Source organism: Anser brachyrhynchus (assembly GCF_964034855.1).
Source record: "Anser brachyrhynchus genome assembly, chromosome: 11".
Lineage (NCBI taxonomy): Eukaryota > Metazoa > Chordata > Aves > Anseriformes > Anatidae > Anser > Anser brachyrhynchus.
Window position 1 is genome coordinate 11,915,835 of NC_137706.1, and position 24,883 is coordinate 11,940,717.

The following is a 24,883-nucleotide window of genomic DNA, read 5'->3' on the forward strand; positions in this document are numbered from 1 at the left end:
GCAGATTACTACCCATTGGTGAGTTGCTGTTTTTAATAATAATAATAATAATAAGTTCAGTGATTAACAACGTTAGAGAACACTGGCTCAATTGTTTCCTTTGAAGTTACTGTCAAAATGTTCATCATCTTTGCTGAGGATGATCATATATCAGAACTTCTAAGGAGAAGATTATTCTATTTTCTATTGCATAGGTGGTTATTCTTGATGAGGTATGATTTTTTTTTATATTAGAAAGATATGAAATTGTTTTTCCTTCCAAGAACAGGAGTGTTACATCTTTGGTATGTATTATTGTGATATAAGATAGGGGGTGACTTTAAAGGGCTACAGCTATTTTGGAATAACTCTTTGTTTAGAAATTCATGTTCTGAAATAAGTATATCTTGACGGAAAGTTGTTCTGGAATAGTTTTTCAGAAAGTAGTTTCAGAGTAGATGTAAGAAATAAGCTGGGAAAGCCATAAACATCAGCTGATCACTTGCATTCAATTATTTAAAAATATACTATGGTAGAGAAATAGATTGTTGAAAAGTTTAAATATTAAATTTCCTAGAATGGCTGCAGAAATTAAGGACCATGAAGTTAAGAACAGTGAATAATCTTTCATACAAAGTTTTCTTGCTAGATTAATAAAAATTACACCTCTGCAGGTGACATATGCAGTTAAAGAAATATGAGAAATTAATTTTATGTTGTTCATAAAGAACATAAAATATTTCAAAATGGAGGCTCCAAAATAATATTGGTACGAAGTATTACTAACCTTTTCCATTTCTTAGTGTCTGGACTTAATTTTGAGCTGGGTTCTTGCTTCTAGCCTCTGTCAATGGCATACAAGCATCCTGGGAGGGTTAGCCGCTTAGTATTTCAGGGTGTACAAAGATCTTTGATTGTGTGGTGCTGATAATTTGCTTTCTCCTGCCACTGTGGCAAGCAGTTTGTAGGTTCCCTTTGACTTTAACTATCAAACCCTAATTGCTCAACAGTTGATTATCCTCAGCTTTAGAAAATATAAATGATATGTTTATTAGTAGAAAACATAGTTCAAGGAATTAGTTCATTACTCTCCTCATTTCTCAGTTTCTGTGCTCTACTCTCCTATTTGCTTTTTTAATACCTCTATATTCAGTTCTTTGTAAAGGGTTTGTTGTTACAGTGCTCGTTTGCACTATCCATAGAACAGTAAGGGAAAGAAAAAATAAAGACAAACTAAAACATAGAGAATGCTACAGCGCTCCTGTGGACTTGGGAAAGAGACTCCCACTCTACAGGTTCAGGCACCCGTGGCTTCGGTGTGTTAGGCAGCAGGCAGGGGTATCTTTGTTTTTTCCACAAGATGTCACCAGAGGGTAAAAAGTAGCTGGAACACTCTGTTAATTTGGGATTCAAGCTCACTGTTCTGCTAATTAAGGGACAGGAATCATGGGAAAGCCCAGCACTCTGTATGCAGCTTTCCTGTTTTGTTTGTTTTTTTTTTTTTTTTTTTTTTTTGAGATGGGGTTCAGAGTGGAAGACTTGCGGTTTGAGTGAGTCTGTGTAACAAATCAGCTGGGGTTTGTTCTTCTCTTGTCTGCTTCACCTGACACTCCCAATGGGATATTTTTCAGGACTGCTAAGCTGAAATCTATCTTCAGTTTCCAGTTTGAAATGCCTACCTGACACATTTTCAAATTTGCAGTTGCTTTTAAGGGTTTATTTGCAGTATTATCTCAGTGTTTCTGTGAGGTTGCAATTAGATGAGACAGGCTGACCTGATCTAATTCATTGGTGTGGCCAAAAGGGGTGATTCTGTTTCCCTCTCATCCTTATGTGGCCTTCTACCTCTGCCTCCCTTACTGCAGCTCCAGTGCTCTTCTGACCCTTCAGCGACCAATCCAGCTCACTAAACCAGCAGAATATATTTTGCTGGGTGAGTTCCCTGCTGACTCACAGAGTAGAATTGGCTCATCAAGGCTCATATTAGTACTATGAACAATGAAAAGGAGGGAGTGAGGAGACGATAAGCAGCAGCTCAATCTCCTTCCCTAGATGCAGTGTCTCAAATTCTCCTTCTGTTCCCTTCCCTCTTCTATATGAGTTGCAAGGTGCAACTGGTCCTATTAACCAGGAAAAAAAAATCATGAATGCAACAACCAAGCTCATAGTATATGGAGAGATAAGTCAGTGAACCTATCCATGGCAAAGTTCGAGCCATTCCATTTTTGGCCTCGCAGTCTGGCAGAGGTTCAGGAGATGAGGGTCAGTGAAATACATGCGCTGGCACCACTTAAACTGTGCTAACATCAGCAGTTTATTGGTATTTTTCCAGATCTTTCCCCACTTCTGGTGAGTGATGCTTACAAATTTGTAATGCATCAGGATTTCTAGTAGATCAGCTAGGCAAGCTGACTTGCTGGTCTCAGCTGCAGCTAATTTGACACCTCTGTTCACTGAAATACTTTGTGATCAACAGTCTCCAAAAAACTTTTCCAAGTGAGTGAACCTTTCCTGTGACCCTAGAATTTTCAAGAAAGTTTTGTCTGATGGATTGCACAGTCCTTCTGTTCTCCCTGCTCCCCTGTCCATCCCCCCGCCAAAAAAAAACACCCCACAAGAAATCTGTATGTTGCAGGGTACCTTTGCTTTGCTGCACTCTGTCCCAAGTTCCTTTATGTTCCTTTGTGTTAACGAAATTACTATTAAAAGGTAAAGGAGGTGCAACCTGGCTGTGAATAAACATGGCATGACTCATTAGGCAAAACCATATAGAGGGTCTAGATTTATGTGCCACACATAGATTTCTGACAGTGTGGGCACAGCAGTTCTTGTTGGAGTTGATCCTGCTGCAAAGCCAGAAGGCTTGTAGCACACATGTAGCACTCATGGCAGACTATGAGCATCTGTCTTCCCAGAGGCCTGCATGGAAAACTGGAGCAGGAAGTGGGAGAAGAGAAAGGAACCTTTCATATGTTCTACCTACATATATTGGATCTAAAAACTCTTAATGAAACTTTCTCGTTTCAAGAAATTGTCATTTTGCAACTAAGAACTTGTTTTGGTATGAAACTTCCCACCAAATCTTCTTACAATGCCATGTTTACTTCTAAGCTATGAAAGTTACAACAGCGAACTATTTTCTGTTGAGATGCCAGCTCACACACAGCTCTCTGCTCAGTTACAACTGGCTGAAGGTGAAGCTCTCTGATTCATAGTGTAACTCATCTTTCTGTTGTAGATGTGTTAAAAGCAACTGGTATGAAATTCTGGGAATCAAATTGTAATGTTCTACGATGACATGTGAGAGATTCCTGGCACTGGATGGTAGCTGGATTCTTGGTACTGAGCCCATCCTTATCCTCCCTGGACAGAGATGGTTAGAATTCAGCAGAGCAGATCACAGATGTGCTCTTCAAGATCAGGGAAGGGAGCCGTCAAAGCTCAGGAATTATCCTGTCTCCTAATACAGAAACCCCAAAGGGTGTCTTGCTCAATGTTCTTTTGTGGAGTTGAGGGAATGTTTCCATCCCATAAATAGATTTAGAATTCTCTTAGTTCATTGCAGATGCAAAGCCAAGCTCCTTCGAGAGCTATGTCAGCAGAAGTTGGTTCAGAGTTCAGATAATTATGTTAGTAGGGGTATACGAGCGATGGCGTGCAAGCTACCTGCTCCCTCCTCTCTGCTGCTTAGAGCTTATTAGCTGTCAAGAACTGAAGTGGGTGAGAGGAGATGAAAGGGTAAGCATTAAGCAGATAACTTAGCTGAGCCTTGACCTCAGGAGAATTTAAAATTACCCCTTTTCAACAATTTTGCCTTTGCTTTATTTTTTCTTTTATGATGGAAGGGTAGATGGCATCCATGTGTCCAAATCCAGTGTTGTTTTTGAACCACTAAATTTAGGCTTGAATCAGATTCAGTGTATAAATCACAATGAATTTATGAAATCACTTTTCAAATTATACTTGACAGACTTTTAAGAGGCATTACAGTTTGAGCATTAGTCACAGCTGCTGCCAACAAGAGCATCGAGTGATGGAATATGCTTATCAAGGAACTGTGTTTTCTTTGGAAAAGGGGTGGGGTAAAAAGAAGCTTTATTCTTACAGTCTTATTTACTGAGCTATGGCAAACTGAACAGATGAGATCTGTGGTCTTGTTTAGTCCAGGGATTCTTCAGCCTCTTTCACAGGAATAAACTGCCTGCATACACTATAACATAATGCTTGAGTCAGTACACGTATGTCAAAGAGAATATTTAAAAGCTCAAAAAAATGCACAGGTTGGCTGAGGTTCTGTAGCTTATTACTTTTGTCAGAGAGTCTCTTCAAGGCATTCTCTGCTTTAGTGTGGAAAGGCGAAGAGGAGGAAAGATGTTTTTTGTAGCAGTCTTCCTAAAATAAATAGAAATCTAACAACTAAGCTGAGGCAGGGGAAATTTAGGCTGGACATCAGGAAGAGGTTCTTCACCGAGAGGGTGGTCGCACACTGAAACAGGCTCCCCAGTGAAGTAGTCACTTCACCAAGCCTGCCTGAATTTAAGAAGCGATTGGACTGTGCACTTAGTCCCATGGTCTAAACTTTTGGGTAGACCTGTGCGGTGCCAGGAGTTGGACTTGATGATCCTTATGGGTCCCTTCCAACTCAGGATATTCTATGATTCTATGCATTAAGCTGTTCTCTCCTTGAAGCTTTGGATGGATGAGGTTGCTGGAGGGCTGATGCTTTCTGTCTGTTCCAAGAAATAAAACAGGTGGAGCAAATGCTAAGTATTGACACAAAAATCATGCAAACCTTCACATTAAGAGGCCAGTAGTTTACTTGCAGTTGCCACTCATACAGTGGTTGAAGGAACCAGGATTTTTGAAATTGTTTTTCAGAGATACGATGTGATATGGCTACAATTTTAACTCCACAGGGAGTGAAAAGAAAACTGGCTGCAGCTGATATTTTAGGGGCATAGCAAAGTTCTACTAGTAATTTCTATAAATATTCTTCAAGACAAAATGTAAAGCAGTCTTGAAACTTTACATGCTAATGCAAAACAGGGTATGTCAAAGACCATATGACTGAGATTAATGAGACTTCAAATGTTGTAGAGCCATGCGGTTCAATTGGCAGTCCGGACAGAAAGTATTGTCACAGTCCTGATCCTAGAACATGTTGGCAGATCATGTTACTGTATTCGTGGCAATAGTGGTCTGAATGAAATCTATCCGACCAAGTGATGTGCCTTTTGCTGCATGAACCTTCTGCATTTTTCAGTAGTCAGCACTGCACTGTCTCTGGAAATGACAGAGAGTAAAATGTCATGGATTATGATCACTAAATCCCTTGCCTTCACAGAACTTTCTTTAGCACTGTCACCTTCCTATAATAGAAACGTGACATCTAAAATTAAAACAGATATTTACATATGTATGTTTGTACTCGTGTTTATGTGCACATACAGTGTAGTTAGTCAGAATGTGCATTTCTGCAGGCTCTACTAGGAAACTAATTGAGTTAGTAAGGCAATCATTTCTGTAATGTATCATGACTTGTGAGTAGCTGGTAGGACAGTAGAAAGTCCTGTCTTGAACTCAGCTGGATTCAGTGAACAAGGACTATTTTATTTGCTCAAATTTCAAAACTTCTTTTGGACTAGCTCTAAGCCAAAAATTTGTCTAATGATTATCTCACCCGAACTCTGTCATTGTTTGCTATTTAATTGCAACTTCTATCTCCTTGTTGGCTGGTGTCCTGCCCTTCACATATATGCACCTCTACTACCTGTGCTGTTTCCTTTGTGCAGTTACTGGGCTTTGTTTTGGGTGGGGGTTTGGGGTGTTTCTTCACAGCCCTCCAGTATTACAGTATTACCTTGTTTCCCCTAAAAAAGAGTTAAATGATTTCCTAAACTATCAGACATGATTGAGATTTAGTGCATTACATATTTATATTGATATGTTCTTCTGATGTACATATGTTGATATGCATTTTGATTGTATATGTGATTTAATAGAATTTGGGAATGCAATTTGAGACATTTTAACACAAAGAAATACGAGGAGCAATGCTTGCATGAATAGAAAAATACACTAAGAACTGAATCATGCCAGTGTGCTAGGAATCTTAGAAAAGTTTGATTTATCACTACCTAAATTTCTTACATAAAACATCTACATCACCCATTTTCAAGCCGGAGATCTTTTTTTTCCCCTCTTTTGATTTCTTAAAGGCAATGAAACTTTCAGTCTTGCTGCCTAAGAACTTAAGGTTATATGACTATGGATTGGGTGTGTGCATAGGGATTGGGTGTATGCATAAAATGATTTCAGTTGGAAGGGACCATTAAAAACTCAATACTCAACCCCCCTGCTATGGGCAGGGACAATTTTCACTAGATCAGGTTGCTCAAAACCCCATCCAATCTGGCCTTGAACACTTCCAGGGGATGAAGCACCCAAAGCTTCTCTGGACATACTGTTCCAGTGCCTCACTACCCTCTGAGTGAAGAATTTCTTCCTTATATCTAATCTAATTCACACTCTTTTGGTTTAAAACCATTACCCCTTGTCTTATCACTGAATGTCCTTGTAAAATGTCTCTCTCCATCTTTCTTATAAGCTCCCTTTGAGTATTGAAAGGCTGCAATAAGGTGTCCCTGGAGCCTTCTCTTCCCTAGGCTAAAGCACCCCAGCTCTCAGCATTTCTTTGTAGAAGAGGTGCTCTAGCCCTCTGATAATTTTTGTGACCCTCTTTTGGGCCCCCTCTAACAGGTCCCTGTCTTTCTTGTGCTGGGGCCCTCAGAGCTGAAGGCAGTGCTCCAGGTGGGGTCTCACAAGGGCAGCAGAGGGGGAGAATCACCTCCCTTGACCTGCTGGTCATGCTGCTTTTTATGCAGCCCAGGATTTGATTGGTTTTCTGGGCTGCAAGCACGTACTGCTGGCTCATGTCCCATTTCTCATCCACCAGTGCCCTCAAGTCCTTCTCCACAGGGCTGCTCTCAATCTGTTCATCCCCCAGTCTGTGCTGATGTTTGGGATTGCCCCAACACAGGTGCAGGACCTTGCACTTGGCCTCACTGAACTTCACGAGGTTCATGTGGGCCCACTTCTCAAGCCTGACCAGGTGCCTCTGGATGGCATCCCTTCCTTTTCTTGTACCCACCACACCACTCAGCTTGGTGTCAGCCGCAAACTTAATGAGGGTGCACTCAATTCCAACACCTATTTCATTAATTAAAAAAAAAAAAGCTACAGGATTTGCCCTTTAATAACTATAAGCAATAAAATAGGCAGAACATTTAAAGTTTCTCATCAAGTATAAAGATTAAACTGGTGTGGGTAAAGCTGGGAGAAAGAATTTCCTACCATTTTACATATGAAAAACGTAGCTTGTTTGGTCAGGTAAGAGATTAGATCTTACTATATCATTCTTTTCCCTGTGAAGAATGATAAAGAAAGATTTTATACTATTTAATTACACAAAATGAGATTACCTTCAAAGGATTTTTAATGTAGTACATTGATTTTCAGCTTTTATTACAGGTCACAAGTTAAAGTGAAATATATTACATTAAATTGTTTTAATCATGTCTAACAATGTTTCGACTCTTTTTAGACTTCTTTTTTTTTAGAGTTGACAACTAAATTATGAGCTTAAAAGGGAAAAAATAATATGTAGTTTAAATATTTTCAGATGCGTCTGTTCTTCCCAACTCTAACAGTCCAGATTTCTGAACTTCTGGAATTTGGAAACTTGCTTTCTAAGAAGCATATTGGATTCCCCTGCGTTGTTCCTGTTAGCTAACAGATAAGATTTGCAGTGCCAAATTCTCTTCTCGTGGTTGTATTCTGCTGGAATTTAGTGAGCAGTATCATTGACAAGGCACAAGGAACTGAACTCTCTCACAATTTTATTGTTGAATAGAGATATCACAAGTAAGAACTATTGAATATATGCAAATGTTGAGACCAGCTCAGACCAGGCTTCCTCTACAAAAACATTGTAATCAGTTATAGAGCAGAAATACTGGTAGGACAGGATAAGCTGTTTTTTAACCTTAAAAATCATGTCCACCAAGTGCTTCAGGCACATTGCTGTACCACTTTACAACTCCAGACAACAACAGATGCTCTGAAAGGTGGGATGTCAATTCATGACCAGATGGAAATTCACATTTAAACAGTGGTGTAACCTCTTGAGACTTTTGTTTCTCTAATAGATAAATATTAGAGGGTTAATTATAAGCTCAGCTATCTTTTTTTTTTTTTTTTTTTTTTACTTTGATCTTTGTTAACACTAGTGTTTGGGCCAGAATATTGCTGGTAATTGGAACCACGTTGCTTTAAATGGATTACATAGTTGTCAGAATGATATGGTTGTATATAAGCCTGCAAGGCACTTTGTCATTCAAAACTGATGGAGAGAATATTACCAAAAAAAAATAATCATACAGCTCTACAATGAACTTTTCAATCCAAAGAGCTCAGCACTTGCTTAGTAAACCACATGTCCAACTAAACCCTGAAAGAACACAAAAATAAATGTTGCAGATAAACCCAGACTCATGCAATATTGAGGGATTCTGGAATTTCATTTGGGTAACAAATGAGTTGCCCAAATTTAAGTAACTTTCTGGTATTTGAATGAATGAAATCAGCTTTATTTACATTTGAGTAATTGTTACTGTCATGTTCCGTGACTTTTGTCACTGTTAAAACTTACATTGTTGAATAAAGCCCTTCTCGTGGAGGAGGAGGAGGAAGATAAAAAGAGCTACCTAGCATACAAAAATAGGAGTACTCTCGTGTTGATGCAAAAGAGTGAACTGTGAAGAGTGACACTTCTCATACACCACAAATGTGAACCGTATGAAGCCCATATTGGGAGGTTCTTACCCATAAGAGGAGGTGTGCAGAGAAATGTGAGGGGCTACTTTAAGGAGACATTTTAAATTTTTTATTTTCAAGTGACACAGTAGGTGGTCAAGTGATGAAAGAAGCATAAGGATACCGCTAGGTTGCATTTTAGATGAGTGGTGCATCGATATCGTTACAGATATCAAGGCCCATGTGAGGGCAACCTGGGGGTCAAATGACTGTTCCTCAGCGAAGGCTGGAAGGAAAATGCTAATGAAGCATGAATAAAGGTTTCAACGTCAGACAAAATATATGCCAGTTAGGAGAAGGAAAGGATTCCTGCTTTGACTGTACTCAAATGAAGATTGGCTTATGGCCAGGAGGAACCATACCTAAGACAGGAAGAAACAGACCGTTGAGATATGGGAAAGGATGTTTTCACTGAAAAAACGTGAGCAGAAAAAATGCAGTCCATCAGGAAAATAAATAAATGACAGGGCACTCAGCGCAAAGCCCACTGTAATGATGGTGGCAACAATTTTAGGGACCCTATGGAGTATCAAATATATGTAGTAAGTAGGAAAAGAAGTATTGTGCAGAGTCAGAAAAACTATGTAAACTGAGTTGAGAAAGAATGATCCAAAGGTCCAAAACTAGCTGATAAGTTGAGAAGGACAGGAAAAGAAGCAAGACCTTTGGATTTAGCCTCAAGCCAATCATTAATTCTTTTAGAAGGTCAATGTGAGCAGAGTGACCTTAGCAAAATCAACTGAATCACATAACAAGCATATGAGCATAACTAGAATAACCTTTTATTATTATTATTATTATTAAATAGATGGCAAAAATTGGTAACTAGAAATTAAGTAACATCAAGAAAATTCCTTTTTGAAACTAAGAATAAGCTTTTTGATACAAGGAAACATTCAATACAAAGAAATATAGTTTGAGGCAACTATATTACACGCGAGTCCTAACAAACTAAGATGTGAAAAAGTTCTGCTTTCATTTGAAACAGGACAAAACATGTCTGATATCATAACAGCTAAAATAATTAACTTTTCTCCCCAAAGTATGTAAATTCATGATGAGAGAAACTGCACTGTCCTATTTCTCCTGGGAAGCTGCAGTGTTTATCTGTGCCAAAAAGGCAAACTGTTGATTTATTAATTACCCAGTAGAGTAAAACTTGCTTACTCTTGTGTCTAAGGCGTGTTAACACTGTAGCTGTTTTGCTCTGTGCTATGACTGTAGTTTTAATATACATTAGTAGTACTGATGTTTACCTTCTCCCTGCTATAGATATGTCTGCTGAGTTCATTAGCGCTGCTTGTGGTCTCACATATATATAGATGTGATGCTAAATATCATGTCTATTCATGGACATGCCCCGCAGCACTAGCACTGAAAAACAAAGCATTGACTGAAAGAGGAGTAAGTAAAGTTGAATAAATGGCACAGCAAGGGTGATAAAGGCAGAACCAAAAATAATAAGGTTAAAATAAAGATGTAGACCTCTACTATTTTAAACAAAAATATCTCGGGTAAAACTATTTTTTCCTATGTTGTCTTTTTACTTTTGTAAGGCAAAATTAAAAGCGAACTTGTGTGTAAAGTTGAGAAAATGCAAAACTACGTGTATTAGGTAATTATTACCAATGTTTTTATTACCAAGTATGAGTAGAGCTGGTAGCAAGCAAATTTCTTATTGCAGAAGCATTTTAGAAGATATGTCTCTTTCTGGTAATATTATTACTGAGCGATTTTGCAGGGGAAAAAGTGTAAGTCTACCAGGAGCTAATGATTTTAGGCTTTCGTTTTAAGATGACTTTTCATATCACAATATGCACTTGAAGAAGCCAGAATTTGAAATTGGTTGGGATTTTATAGAAACACCCCTTCAAATTATTATTATTTTTTGGAGAATCACAAAATCTTTAGATTGTTGTCTAAAACTTTGAATTGTTAAGCAATGAATTAGTGACTTGTTCTGTAAAATTGAATTCCTGTCGTCTACAGCAGGTTTAATGAAGAGTACGTATCTGGTGACTAGAACCAGCTACGATGGGCCTCAGTGCGCTTCTTAGAGAAGAACTTTAAATCTCGCTGCTGGAGAGTCATTTGCGGAGGTGGGACCGAGGTATGTCGAAAGCAGCTGTCAGCCGGCTTTGAGGATTGCCTCATCCATCCGGGCAGACCACGTCCACGTCTCCCCTGCCCGGCTTTCGGGCCCGAGGGCTCCTGCCGCTCCCCGCTCCCCCCTGCACCCCCCGCTCCTGCTCTCCCCGCTCCCGGGCAGCGCGGGCTCGGCCCTAGGGGCGCGCCCTGGGGCAGGCCATATATGGCGGGGGCGTGCCCGGGGGCGTGTCCCGGCGCAGTAAAAGCGCGGGCAGGGCGGCGCGGCGCGGCGCGGAGCTGGGCAGCCCCCGGGGAGATGCTGCGAGTGCGGTGCTTGCGCGGGGGGAGCCGCGGAGCCGAAGCGGCGCATTTCATCGGCTCGCGGGTTGGTGCCGCGCTGATCCGCCGCCACGCTCGGCGGGGCCGGGGTCCGGGTCGCTCCGACAGGGTTGGGGCGCGCCCACGGTGGCCGCGGGCACGCAGGGATGCGCCGAGTGTGGGCACGGTACTGGTTTCTGTGGCAGGGGCTCGCACGGGCATCCTCCCCGTTCAGCAGCACTGAGTTCAGTGACATCGGTCATCGCTGTCAGTTTTGTTCTCCCATGCCGTTATTCCTCCAGACAGAATGTATTTTAAAAGGCAAATTGTCTTTTAAGCATATACTATGCCACAAATAAATTAGAATGCCTCTAATAAACAGCATGTTACTGTTAATGTTCCACATAATGCTTGTTGTTTTCGGATTGCAGTGTAAGGCCCTTGTGGACTTCTGAACTGTTACTTTTTGCCTTCTGTAAGGGAAACATGATTTTTATTTCTATTTTAAGCTTGGAAGAGTCTTTACAGGATGGGTGCAGCGATCTTTCCAGAGCACCCAGGCAGCTACGGCCTCCCAGAACACCTGTGCTGCTGATGACACTAAGGCTACAAGCCCTGTACCTCAGGACAGTCCTGTTTGCTCATACAATGAATGGGACCCACTGGAAGAAGTCATTGTGGGAAGAGCTGAAAATGCTTGTGTTCCTCCTTTTTCTGTGGAGGTTAAGGTAAACAAGAAAAACAACAACTTTAAATGGAAAGTAGTGCAGTTTCTATATATGCAACTTAAACTTTACAGTGCACAAGGTATGGTATTTACCCATGAAAATTCTTCTCTAATGCTGGTTGTTTACATCTATTTTACAGCTCAGCTGTGTTGGTGGGGGTTATGCTTTTTGTTCCCACTTTCAACTGATTTAATTTTTAACTGAAGTCACTACGTAGTAGAGACAGTCTTTAATATGTACAGCATGATCTGGTAATATAGTCCAGACACTATCAGGCTACACACATTGTAGCATTTGAGATAGGTGGCAGGATTGATATAATTGGTGAGCTGGGGCATGAAACCAAGTAGGGTTACAACTTGAAGGAAAAGGAAGTATAGCTGTCTACTTAATGGTCTGAGAGAGATTAGTGTCTGTAGCTGTAAGACTGTTCTATTTAAATAGCTTTTAAATAGCTCACTGGAACTCCCATGTGCTATAGTAAGTGTTGTATGGAAATGTATACTCTCCTGCTTTTCAATTTTTTTTTTTATGTATGTGTGCGTAAAACTATAACAGTAACTTAAAACTATGTTTCTTTGCTCTTTAAAATCTTGTATTTCAGCCTTGCTTTGCTTCTTATATATGTTTAAGAAAAGCTTTACACAGAACATTAGACTATTGAATGGTTTTAAACTAAGCAGAAGCTTTCATTCTCTAGTTTAAGAGAAATGCTTAAATTCTGGGCTTGCTCCGAACTCTTTTTGTGAACTTTACCTGGACTTTAAAATGCTGAACATGTGTTGTTACCTGCATTCCTGGGGATAATCCCGAGTTTTTCTCTTCTAGTGTCACAGTATAGATACAGCGTGATGCCACATTGCTGCCTTAGAGGAGGGACATGCAATGCATGGCTATCCCACCAAAATGAGCTGGCATAATACAGCTGCTGGAGAGACCTTAGTAAAATTTTACAGGATACCTTGACAAAATTGACTGAAGACCTCAGTGTTAAAAGGGGGAGGGGACATGACACAGATGCATGCACACACACACAGGAATTCTTCTCTTTTGGAGTAGGAGAGATGATACTGAAAAGATGTTTAAAGTGCTGGAAATGGTAGTTTAGAGGAAGCTTTGGATGTACTTGTGGAAAGAAACTTTTCTTCCTACAGCCCATTTTAGCTTTGTATATTTTTCTTTAAAACTTGGGCTATGATTCTGGCCAAAAGTGTTTGGAGGAGTTTGAATGAATTACTGCAGCTTGGTGGTTCTAATCCCCAGACAGAAGAGTAATCCTTTGACATACACTGGGATATTTGAGATGATACCTTGGCCCCAGTAGCTCAATGAAAATTTGCCACTGACTTCATTATGACTTGTAAAATACTCCTTGAAAGCTTTAGCTCACTTACCAACCTCTGGAATCCTGTTCCAGACACTCCAGAGAAATTCTAGCAGCTTCAGAAAAACAAGCTAATGAGGACTGGGATTTTTAATATAAAATATGTGTGTGTGCATTTATGTACTTAAAACTGCCATAAGGAATGGACAGAAAGAGTATGGAGAAAACCCAACAGCTATCTTTGTTACATTCTAACATCACGTTGGAGCAAAATTATGTTCTTAAGTAGTGACCAAGGACTTTAATATCAGAAAAAAAATACTCTTTCAAATGTCTAACTTGCTGAAATGTCACATACTTTACTCATAGCCTTGTTCTAGTGCCTATTAAGCCCTAACTAAACAAATGAGCTCAGGTCATTCAGATCTATTGTTCTATGCAATATTAAAAGCTTGATGAGGAGTGTCAAAGTATAGAATTAATTCTGGAATTTGAAGACTTACTATCTGGGGGTTAAAGCAACCTTTACTTTTAGCTTTTCTTTATGTAAACTGCCTAGTCTGATGAATACATTGGCCAAAACAGTTAATAGGAATAGTGTGTGCTGGCTGAGATTTTTTTTCTAGTTTTCTCTGCTTTTGTCTTAATTGTGCTGTAGAAATTGCTAAGGTAATTCTACCTTGTGGACGTTGTTGAATAATCCAAGCAGTAGTCTAAATCCTACCTTGCCAATAGTAAAAAATCTTAATAGATTCAGATGTTATTCAAACCTCTGCCATGTGTCTGAAAGGTAGGGGAGGTAAATAAGAATCTATTTCCCTATTATGTTGCTGTAAATGGCAATACTAGGGCTGCTGTATATCACATGGCTTCTGCCAAGTGTGAATGAGGATTATCAGTTATAAAACTGCAGTTTAAATCTAGCAATTTTGAATTGTATAAAGGAAAAACTAAACTGTTGTACCTGAAAAACGTCTCAAATCATAATGCTGTTTTCGTAAATACTGGCTTTTGAGGTGCTTCTTTGTCATGTTTTAAAACTGTATGAATGTTTATATACGAAATACTTAAGTGCATGAAGTATGGATGCGTTCAGGTGTTGTGTATACCAAAAGCACATCTCAAAGTACAACAAAAGCCTTTTTCCTGTGATGTAGAAATGATGCGCTTGGCATAAGGAGGAGGAATCAGTGAATTTAATAGGAAACTCTAAATATCTGAGGAATGTTAATAAGCTGACACATTGGACAGCTTCTTTATTGCATATCCTTTTGGGAGCTTGAAATGGCATGCGTAGGTTACATAAAGGGAAATGCACTATTTGGAAAAACATAGGAAATCTTATCTAGCATTCCATCAGTTAGGAAGATGGCCTCTTTTGAATAAGCACATTGATCAAGTCTCACTATTCAGTTGTATTCTTCTGAAGCAGTTGACATTTAGTCAAACAGTTGAGCTTTATGGCTTTGTACTTCACAAGGATTTTTCAGTATATTTTTTAAATAATACTTTTTTGATGAAGAGATATTATTACAACAGATCATTATATCTTCAGTGAGAAGCTATCTTTAAGGTAGGTCTAGAGAGCATAATATTGATAACGTTAATTATTTCCTCACTATAAATGTTTTAAATATATATCAACTGTAGGGAGTGATTATCCTTTTTCTTAAAGATAATCTTTTTCTTACAGCACATTCTTGAATTTCTTTCAGAAAGATAATGTTGCTTTCCCCCCTCCCACCCAAATACCACTACAGTTTTTCATGTACTTTCAGATTATAGCTCATAAAGTGCATTGAGAATATTAATTAAAGCTCATTTCTATTTCCTGGTCATGGTACTTTTAGAGAAGTCTGAAATAATTGCAAGTATGTAAGTATGTGGTCAAAGGGGCCTGAAATCTCAACCCTGAATTAGTACAAAATAGATGTCCCAGTGACAGAGTTTCTTGCCCATCTATTCAGAATATGAGTGTTGTTATGGTATGGAATAGGAGTGGTGTTATGGTGTTCATCTTACTTTGTTGTAATTTTAGGATTGCGCTATCAGATTAGGGCACCACAAGTGTCATTTTTCACATTTGAGAAACAGGAGCAGTAGTAAAGGAGAGCTATACCTCTTAGGAATTAAAGAGATTCAAATATAACACGGGTGGCTCTGAAAATAACTAGCTTTACTCCATAGGACAAATTTGTCTCATTAGCAGAACAGGAGTCCATGGGAATGCTAGGCAGTTCATATGATCTGCATGTGACTTCTGAACAGCTGGCAAATCTGAGGTGATCAAATCACCCAAGACCTTGGGGGGAGGAGAGGGGTAGCAGTGGGGCATGGGGCAGGGAAGGAATAAATTCCCCCAGGAAGGATGGGAATATGTTTCAGTAGTGGAGGAGCAGGAGGGTCATACTGAGACCTTTGCTTGGGCTCTCTGTATAAATGTTAAGAATGTCTAAAAAGTTGAAATTTTTCCCCCTTCTATCTTACCTCTATAGTTTGAGGGCAAATAACCAGAAATAGTAGAGAGCGCAGTGGATAGCCTGGATTGTGAACGGAGATCAGGCACGATGCCTTCAGCAGAATTGCCTTGCCTACTTGGGACTCATACACCATACTAGCAACATTCATTGTTGGGGGTTCATCATTGCATTGTTTCTGTCCAGAGCGGTGCTCTCTGGAAGGCAATAAGGACTGCAATTGCATGAGTCTTTCTCATGTTCAGGAGGGCAAGGTTCTCCTGTGTCCCGTTGCTGTCACTCATGCTGTCTGAATGAGCAGAATTGGTAGAGGGAGGTCCTGACCTCTTTCTTTACTGTTTCTGATGCTTTCTGCTGTCATTCCAGAAGGGATACGTTTGCACGTGTTCACCTGTCATGCTAGTGTTAGCAGAGACCCATCAAAGTTGCTGGTTTCAACAGCTTATAAATCTGAATGAAGTGCTTCCAAAGACACGCTGCTGAAGCAGCCTAATCGGTTTTGAAAATCTCTGTTTTTTCTTTTCAACCATGAGTACAAGGACATAATTCTGAATTATTATTATTATTTTTTAATTTGAGAAGACTGTCAGAGGATTTCAGGAGCAGAGGATTTTGGCCTGTAAGTGTTATACTTGTTTTAACCCAACCCTGACAGATGAATTTATCACTTGCATTTTCTAGACTTCTGCATTACCTGAAGTATGGCCACTTCTAGCCAACAGGGCATGTCATCTGTTGCTGCTTTACAATTCCTGATGCCACTACTGTGACAGTACCAAAGTGAGGTTTTAACAAGGTGATTACAGACAGGTGAATTTTTGCTAGCCTTATTAAATAACATGTCTATAGGGTTTCCTTTATGACTGGTGTGTTTGTACAGGTCTAGCGTAACAAGGACCAAATCTGTCATGGCCACTTGGCAGCACCAGCTAGTAAATACTCACTGAAGAGTAAATAGGAGTTGTTTATGTAGACTGTCTTGGTTTTCGTCTGTGATTTGATAATAATGAGACTTTCTATGGGGCTATGACTAGAGAGGGGAAAAGACTTGTAAAGAAAGAATTAATTACGTTATTTGTAGTAGTATTTCCACCCATAGGAACAAGGAATTTAAAGCTACTGATCCATCTATATCCAAAAATAGGAGGAAAGAAAATGCCCTGAAAATCCCATTTAAAAGTCATAACACTAAATTTGCAAATATGAATGAAATGTGTACTTCTCCCCTTTCCAGAATTGATTTCTCCTTTTTCTTTTTCTGCTGCTCATCAAAGGACTTTTTCTTGGGCATCATGCCCTGTGTACAGTCTATCAGCAGTACTGAAACTGCGTGCTAGTTGAGTGAGTCTTCTCAGCATGTACAGCTGAAACTTAATTCTGTTGCTGTGTGTAACTATTTGGTGAAGACACCATCAGCTATTCACAACTAGTCTAACACCTGCACTTAAACATATTTAATAACTGGACACATGCACATCATAAAACATCTGAGAAAAACCTTGCCAGTGATAAGTATTAATAGCTAGAGGTAACCACAAAAAGGCAGCAGAGTGCTTCTAGGATAGGAGTTCTTGACAGGGAATAATTGGCAGCATTTATCTGAAGTCTTGAATCTTCTACCTTCCTTCCACTGTCTCACCCCAGCCCTTCATTTCAGAAGGATCAGCAGGCCATTAACAGCTTTTACCAACTCCTCACATTAGAGCAGGAATCAAATATAAGGTGCACTATGTGGTAACTTATACAATGCAATGTTGAGATGGTGAGAGAACTGAACATGAAGAATTGTATGTTATACATCTATTTCACTTTGCCAAAAAAAAAAACACGATGCTTATTCTTTGTCACTTGTCCTTTTGTTCTAGGCCAACACATATGAGAAGTATTGGGGATTTTATCAGAAATTTGGAGGCCAGAGTTTCCCCAAAGACCACGTAAAAAAAGCTATTGCTGAAATTGAGGAGATGTGCAATATTTTGAAAAAAGAAGGTGTAATTGTCAAGAGGCCTGATCCAATTGACTGGTCTGTGAAGTATAAAACACCTGATTTTGAATCTACAGGTAAATACTATTCCGCTCTTGAAGGGTGTATAGTCTGTTTAGCTCTCTTGTCTGAGACACTTTGGCTACCATCTAGTCTAACTTCCTGCTTGGAGCGGGAGTATCCAGAGAGGGTAGATCCTACTCAACTTTGTATCAATTGTGGTCTCCAGGTCCCCTTCATGGCAAGCATGTTCTTAAGTTAGTTTTTACTAGTAGAAGTTCAGTGGGGACCAGGTAATAATTGTGAAAATTATTAGCAATATAATAACAAAGCTGTTTTTGTTTGTTTTTGTTGGTGTTTTTTTTTTTTTTGGCTTGTTACTTATTTACATACCCTACTGGGACTAGTTCTGCATTGCATCAAATTCTTGTCCTGTGCTATTACTATTTAAAAGGATGACATAAAAAATGAGGTCCACTTGGAAAACCCACTACCTCTTACCTTTTATAGAAGTCTTCTGAGTAGTTCATAAGCATATGTCTAGTTAGTTTCCATTAATCAGATTGTGGAGACTTGTAGATTGTGGATGACTTCCTTCTAGCTGTAAACTTGTTATGAATGAGGCTTTGTAGCAAAATGTTGCAAGTATTTTGAATGGAAAATGTCACTTTGAAAAATTGAAGACTGTCAATAAGAGCCTCATTATGGCCTATTTTCCTGACTTTTGTGAAGATGCTCTTTGCAAGTCTTTCAGGTAGAGAAGTAATGGTAAAAATGGTGGTAAAAAGTGAAGAACCTGAAAAATCTGAGAAAAGCCTATTTGTTTCATAGATTCATGTACTTTTTCCTTTTAGGTATGTATGCTGCCATGCCAAGAGACATCCTGCTGGTGGTGGGAAATGAAATTATTGAAGCGCCTATGGCTTGGCGTGCTCGTTTCTTTGAGTACAGAGCGTATAGACGAATAATTAAAGAGTACTTCAACTGTGGTGCTAAGTGGACAACTGCTCCCAAACCCACAATGGCAGATGAGCTCTATGATCAGGTATTATTCTCATTTTGCTTCAGAACTTTTGATAATTTCAACCGGAAATCCGTTTCACAAAGAGAGAGGGAAATAAGTGAATTTGTGTTTTCTTTAATGTTGGAAAACTTTCTACAGTCTATCCAGGTGAAACTGAGTGTGCACCTGTGTAATAAGAAACAGGAAGTTGTGCCTATTGGAATCAGGTCTACTCTGAATTGTTTTGATTACTGACTGTAACTTAGCATTGCTAAAGAGGAAAGAATGCTCGAAGGTCATCACAAAGAGTACTTCAAAGAATTAATATTTCCTGAATATATCAGGAAGGTGGGAAAGAGTTGTGTATATTTCTTTTCACCAAAAAGACCTCACAATTCTTGTTTTGCATGAAGGACTTGTATTTTGGAAGCTACATGAAGAAATAGTGAAAGATCTAAACTGTGACTATTTACCTTCTGAATATAAGTGATTTTTTTTTCTTCTGTAATACTTTACTTTGACAATTTTGGTAGTTTTCTGTAGGCTCCCATTTGCATTAGGATCTTGGTAGCATCTACAATAGGTGCAGCTAAATTGGTTGTGAAATGATTATAACTTTTTGGGAGCAGCAACAACTTCCCAGTGATGCAAGGAAGTCTTCATTAAATGAAATTACCCTAGAGTAATCAGTCAATATTAGAAAACATCCAGAGCCTATTGTGAAGCATACTTACTTATCCAGTAGCTTTTGTTTGTGCTGTTTTTTCCACCTTATCTGTTCTTAATTCCATTGTTCTAAAATGTATTTTAATTCCTGAAATTTTACCTTCTAAGTTAAAGTAGTGCTTCAATCTAAAATGTGGAAAAAGTGCAAAGTCCACCTGTGTTAGGAAATAGCTTGCATACAAGTATTTCTGTCCCTGTGCAATAATTTGTTGGACTGGTAGTTAAACTCAACTGGTGATGAATACTTTCAATGCACAAGTCAGTATACTATCGAGACAGTGGTTCTGACAAACAATTAACTTCTTGATATAACTCTTCTCTTATACCATCACCTGTTCTTGAATGTAATTGAAACTCTATTTATTTAAAATTCCATAATTACACTTTTTCTTCTACTTATTTAGAAGTAAAAAAAAACAAACCAACTCCAAGGGAACATATGGAACATACTAGCTATCAATATAAACATATTTTCTTCATTTCAAAATGCTCGTCTGTAGGAAATGGTTTGAAAACTTTCGCCTACCAGCTCCAACCTAAAGTTATCTCCTTTCTGAATTAGGATTATCCCATCTGCTCTGTTGAAGACAGGCACAAACTGGCTGCTCAGGGAAAATTTGTAACTACAGAATTTGAGCCATGCTTTGATGCTGCTGACTTCATTAGAGCTGGAAGAGATATCTTTGTACAAAGGAGTCAGGTAAACAAAGGTTTCTTCCAACAGTGTTGTTATCTATCTTTGATGATTGATATTTTTATATTTACATTTCTAAACAACATTAAAATTTGTATTGACAAAAGCTGGTATTTATAGAGTATCTGTTAAATATTAGCTAGAGGCACAGGGTTCTAGTATTTTGGTGTTAAATATTTATTTAAATAAAACCTTATATAAACTAAATTTGGATGTCATTTATATTCTAGCCTAGTGAAACTTTGTTCTGTTTTTAGGTTACTAATTACATGGGCATTGAATGGATGAGGCGACATCTTGCACCAGACTATAGAGTGCATGTAATATCCTTTAAGGATCCAAACCCTATGCACATTGATGCCACTTTTAATATCATTGGACCTGGTCTTGTGCTGTCTAACCCAGACCGTCCCTGCTACCAGGTAAGATTGCAGCAAAGGAGAAAGTATCAAGTGTTTGATATTTTTAAATGATTCAGATATCCCTACTCATCATTTAAATCACTGAGTGATTTAAATCATTGAAGTGAGGGTGAAGAGGAGCTTTTCTTAAAAATACTGGCAGGCTGGTTTGCTTACTGAGTTTTTAGGACTAGAGCTCCCTCTCGTGGTTACACGTGAATAAAGAGCTCCTCCAAGTATTCGGGAAATGAGGTTGAAAAGTCGATTCTCTTTAGCCAAATTATCCTCCTCTTATTTTTAACTTAATTGTGTTATTCTGAGAGAAACATATTCCACCGGATACCTATGTTTTGTTTCCTTTGTTAAATAGACTGCATATTTAGCTTCTCAGGAAGTACAATGCAGAAGTAACTTTGTGGTATTTTTGCTGGTTTCTATAAAGAGCACTGTAATTCATATCAGTGATTCCTATAGGGAAATTAATAATCCTAAAAAATATAATACTTATTTAACATTCTTACACGTTATTACAATATTCTTACAAATATCATTTTCACTTGACAGGCTCTAAACTGCATATATCGTCTTTGTTTTTAATGTATCTTTGTGTAGTTAGCTTATACTAAGAAAAACAGTAGAACTATGCTAGTAGTATGCTAAGTTGGAAAAGGTCTTCAAAATGTTCTTGTACAAAAATTGATTTTGTGGATGGAACACAAGGGAAGGGGGTGTTGTATACACTGAACTACCCTGTGAAAATGTGGCATAGGTTGGATGACATAATGTGATGCTTTAAGAAGCCCGTTTAGAATCTAACTAAATTTATTTTTTAGATTGATCTCTTCAAGAAAGCAGGCTGGACAGTGATTCACCCCCCAGTGCCACTCATCCCAGATGGTATATTCATACTTTTTTTTCTAATAATTCCATAATATTCTTAAGCGTGTTCTTATGGGGCAACATTGGTTCAAAGTCTACAGTTACTGTAGCAGGTTTGTTCTCCTGTGTTTAGATCACCCACTGTGGATGTCTTCTAAATGGCTCTCCATGAATGTCCTAATGCTGGATGAGAAACGTGTGATGGTCGATGCCAATGAGACTTCAATTCACAAGATGTTTGAAAAACTGGGTACGTCCTAACTTATTTTAACATACACTTAAAATGAAATGATCTTGAGCTCAACTGCGTGCATCAGGATGAATGGAGGCTTCATTGATAGTAGTCAAAGCAACCAGCACTGGAGAAAGGTATTCAAACAATCGGATTAATAAATAACAGTCGTTCAGTGATTTCTCTCCTGAATGCTTAAGACATACCTACAGCTTGAAGCAAAAGAAGGTATGAGTAGTAATTAAAATTGCTTATAGCATGAGCTTTTGAATGAACTTCTTTAATGTGAAACTGTTTGGTTTCAAAGTCAAAATCTGTGTTAGAGGGATTGTATATGTATTGCTGAGTGATACTGCCAAAATGCTTCAGATTTTCCTTCTCTTTATACTTCAAACTGTCTAAGACTACTTAACCTAGGTATTTCTGCTCACTTACAGAGAATCTCTCTCCTGCAAGATATAATCTTAGATAGGGCAGAACTCCTTTAGATATGCAGTGGCAGGATGACTATTATTGAATATAAAAATCCAAGTCTATGCACTGCTCCCTGGAAAGACAAATAAAATAGACTTAATTTGTTGAACTCATGCAGTTAATCCAACTGTTCCCATCATTCCGGGAGAGAAGGATTTGGGTAGGTCTACTTACAGCTCATAGCTGGTCAGTAGGCGGGTAGTCTACTTTTGCTTGGTGCTATAGCCAGCTGACTCTTGCTGCACATGGTGATGCAAAAGTTGACAGATAGATGGACTGATGGGTAAATAAGGAAAAGGAAAAATCAAGCAAAGTGAGGGATCGATGTTTTGGAGAATGAGAAGGAATACTCCCACAAGCAGAAGACTAATGAGAGAGAATGAACCGAAGGTGAAAGATAACTGAACCTAGAAGAAAGGCTGCTTTGTTCATGGAAGAGAGCACTTGATTGAAGCTTCCCTCAAATCTGAGACAGTTCACAGATGAGAACCATGCAATCTAATGTTTTATTCTACTTTTAAATGACTGGGTGTACAGCTGTTAGTGAACAACTCTAGCTTTCTAGTCTTGGGTTGTTTAATTCTCTGCGTGATCAAGGAGCAGAGTATCTATAAATACTTTAAAATACTTAGAAAATGAGGCTGTTAATGCCAGTCGTGACACATCCTTCACACTTGAACTTTACTCTGTGCAAGTTCTACATAAAATTCTGTAGTCAGTAAGTTCATAGGACTGTGATGGGTCTGCTGGGAATTAAAGCATTTCTGACCTAGATGGTGGATTCTACTGAACTGCTCTTGATCTCCCAAAAGTACTAAGAAAGAAAAAGTCAAGCTTCGTAACAGAAAAGTCTTCTGATCCTAATCCATCTGTCAGGACTTTGCGTAAGCTGAGCCACAGCTGAAAAATCAGAGCTGAAAAGAAGTGGGAGGAAGCTTAACTTAACCTAGGTAATAAGTATAAAAGCTTTTTCTTCCCCCTCTTGGAGAAAGAGGGTCTTGGAGATCTGTACTTTCAATTCTGATTTACTTGAAAGAGTATATTCAGCGACTGAACTGTAAATGCTCACACAGATTTATGTAAATGTGCCTTGGTCACATATCGTAGTGGCATTTCAACTAATTTTTCACATGCTGAAGAAAATGATTTTCTTTTTGACTGACATGTCATAACACATCAAACACCAGCTGTGCACCAGGTACTGTATTATTCCTGAGGGTATGGCTGAAATAAACAAATTAGCTGTGTTCCTGGCTTGTTCTCTGCCTAGAATTTGGGGGAAAGAAATTCTTAACAAATGAGTAGGAAATACTTTCTATGATCTGATAAAAGATTATCTAATGTTCTGATCAAAGCTTACCACATGAATCTGAGATTTTCATTTAAAAGTATGCAATGTATGTTTCTTGCAGGCATTTCTACAATTAAAGTGAATATTCGCCATGCCAATTCATTGGGAGGTGGTTTCCATTGCTGGACATGTGATATCCGCCGCCGTGGTACCCTGCAATCTTATTTTGACTAGTCATGAGCCAACTAGGCAGCTATAGTTCAGCTTCTAAAATAAGCATAGGAAATGAGCTCATGCAGCCATTTTAACAAAAATGAAATTAATTTGTTCTAGTGCTTGATCAGTGGTGTCCTTACAGTGGTCTAGGGAATGATTTATTCTTAGGTACTCTTCACTTTAAGCAATATAATTGAAACTACTTCCATCAGCAATACAGGTTTTCTGGCTGGCTTTTTGAAAGACATCCTTCATCTACGAAGTCCTCTCACATTGGCTTTGAATGTAAAAACTTGACAAGATAGCTAAAGGCTCTTGCTAGATGAGTTTGGTCACTAACATTGGACATCTACCTCTGTCTGATACTCTATCAAATAGGCAGCTTGAAATGTTAAACTTGAATTAACATTTCTTATTCCTTTTAATCGGTTTATTGTTCTAATATATTAGTGTTTAATGCAGTTAAAACAGATGCGACTGTACAGATCTCTTATGGAACCAAGTAATTTTATAATGCTTTTCATGTTGGGCCATACAGATATTCAGAGAATTTCCAGTATGATCTAACTTTAAAACATTATTTTCATTTACTTGTGATGTCCGTCTACATTTTCTTCTAATGCATTTGTCATGCATCTGAACACTTTTTTTATATTACTTTTTGTATTGCTGAAATTGGTTCTTTTATTTAACTTTTTAAAGTGTACAAATGGTAGCTAATAGTCTGCATCTACAGGTTTTGCTGTGAATTGTTTACGTAACTAAAAAAAAATGGAAAGAAAAAAAAAGAGCTGACACCTCCTTCACCACTCACGCAACCTCCTTCATCTGTAGCAGATACCGCGATTTGAGTACTGATTACTGAATATGTACTTTTTATGCTAATAAACTTTTTTGCATTCTCTGTTTGTGTTGCCTTTCTTCTGAAATGGAGTAAGCATGAAATATCTGGATGTCTAGGTGCTTGTAAAATCCAGCATACAGCTGGAAATAGAAAATACACATGGCTTTTTCTGTAAAATATGGAACATCTTAATGCAGGAAATCCTTGTACTATATTGTTCACGTAACATGTTGTTGCTTGTGTTTTGTCCAGAAGTAGGACTGGTGGGGGAGAGTACTCTCAATAGATGTTTATTATCACAGTAGGGAGGAAGCTACTACTCCACACAATACCGTGCAACTACACAGAAAA

The 24,883-nt window shown here is 38.6% G+C and overlaps 1 protein-coding gene across 2 annotated transcripts; it reads left to right on the forward strand.

The window, feature by feature from the left end:
* On the forward strand, positions 1 to 24,592 carry GATM (glycine amidinotransferase). Of its 2 annotated transcripts, XM_080607605.1 has the most exons (10): positions 1 to 18; positions 10,843 to 10,963; positions 11,769 to 11,987; positions 17,654 to 17,849; positions 18,627 to 18,817; positions 20,064 to 20,201; positions 20,453 to 20,617; positions 21,430 to 21,493; positions 21,609 to 21,725; positions 23,594 to 24,592. In XM_080607605.1, the coding sequence occupies exons 4-10, from the start codon at positions 17,753 to 17,755 to the stop codon at positions 23,704 to 23,706; spliced, it is 885 nt and encodes a 294-aa protein (XP_080463731.1). In that variant the 5' UTR covers positions 1 to 18; positions 10,843 to 10,963; positions 11,769 to 11,987; positions 17,654 to 17,752; the 3' UTR covers positions 23,707 to 24,592. The 2 variants fall into 2 exon arrangements, with proteins under 2 accessions (XP_080463731.1, XP_080463730.1); XM_080607604.1 differs by lacking the exons at positions 1 to 18; positions 10,843 to 10,963 and adding an exon at positions 11,170 to 11,326.
* Positions 24,593 to 24,883: the final 291 nt, after the last annotated feature.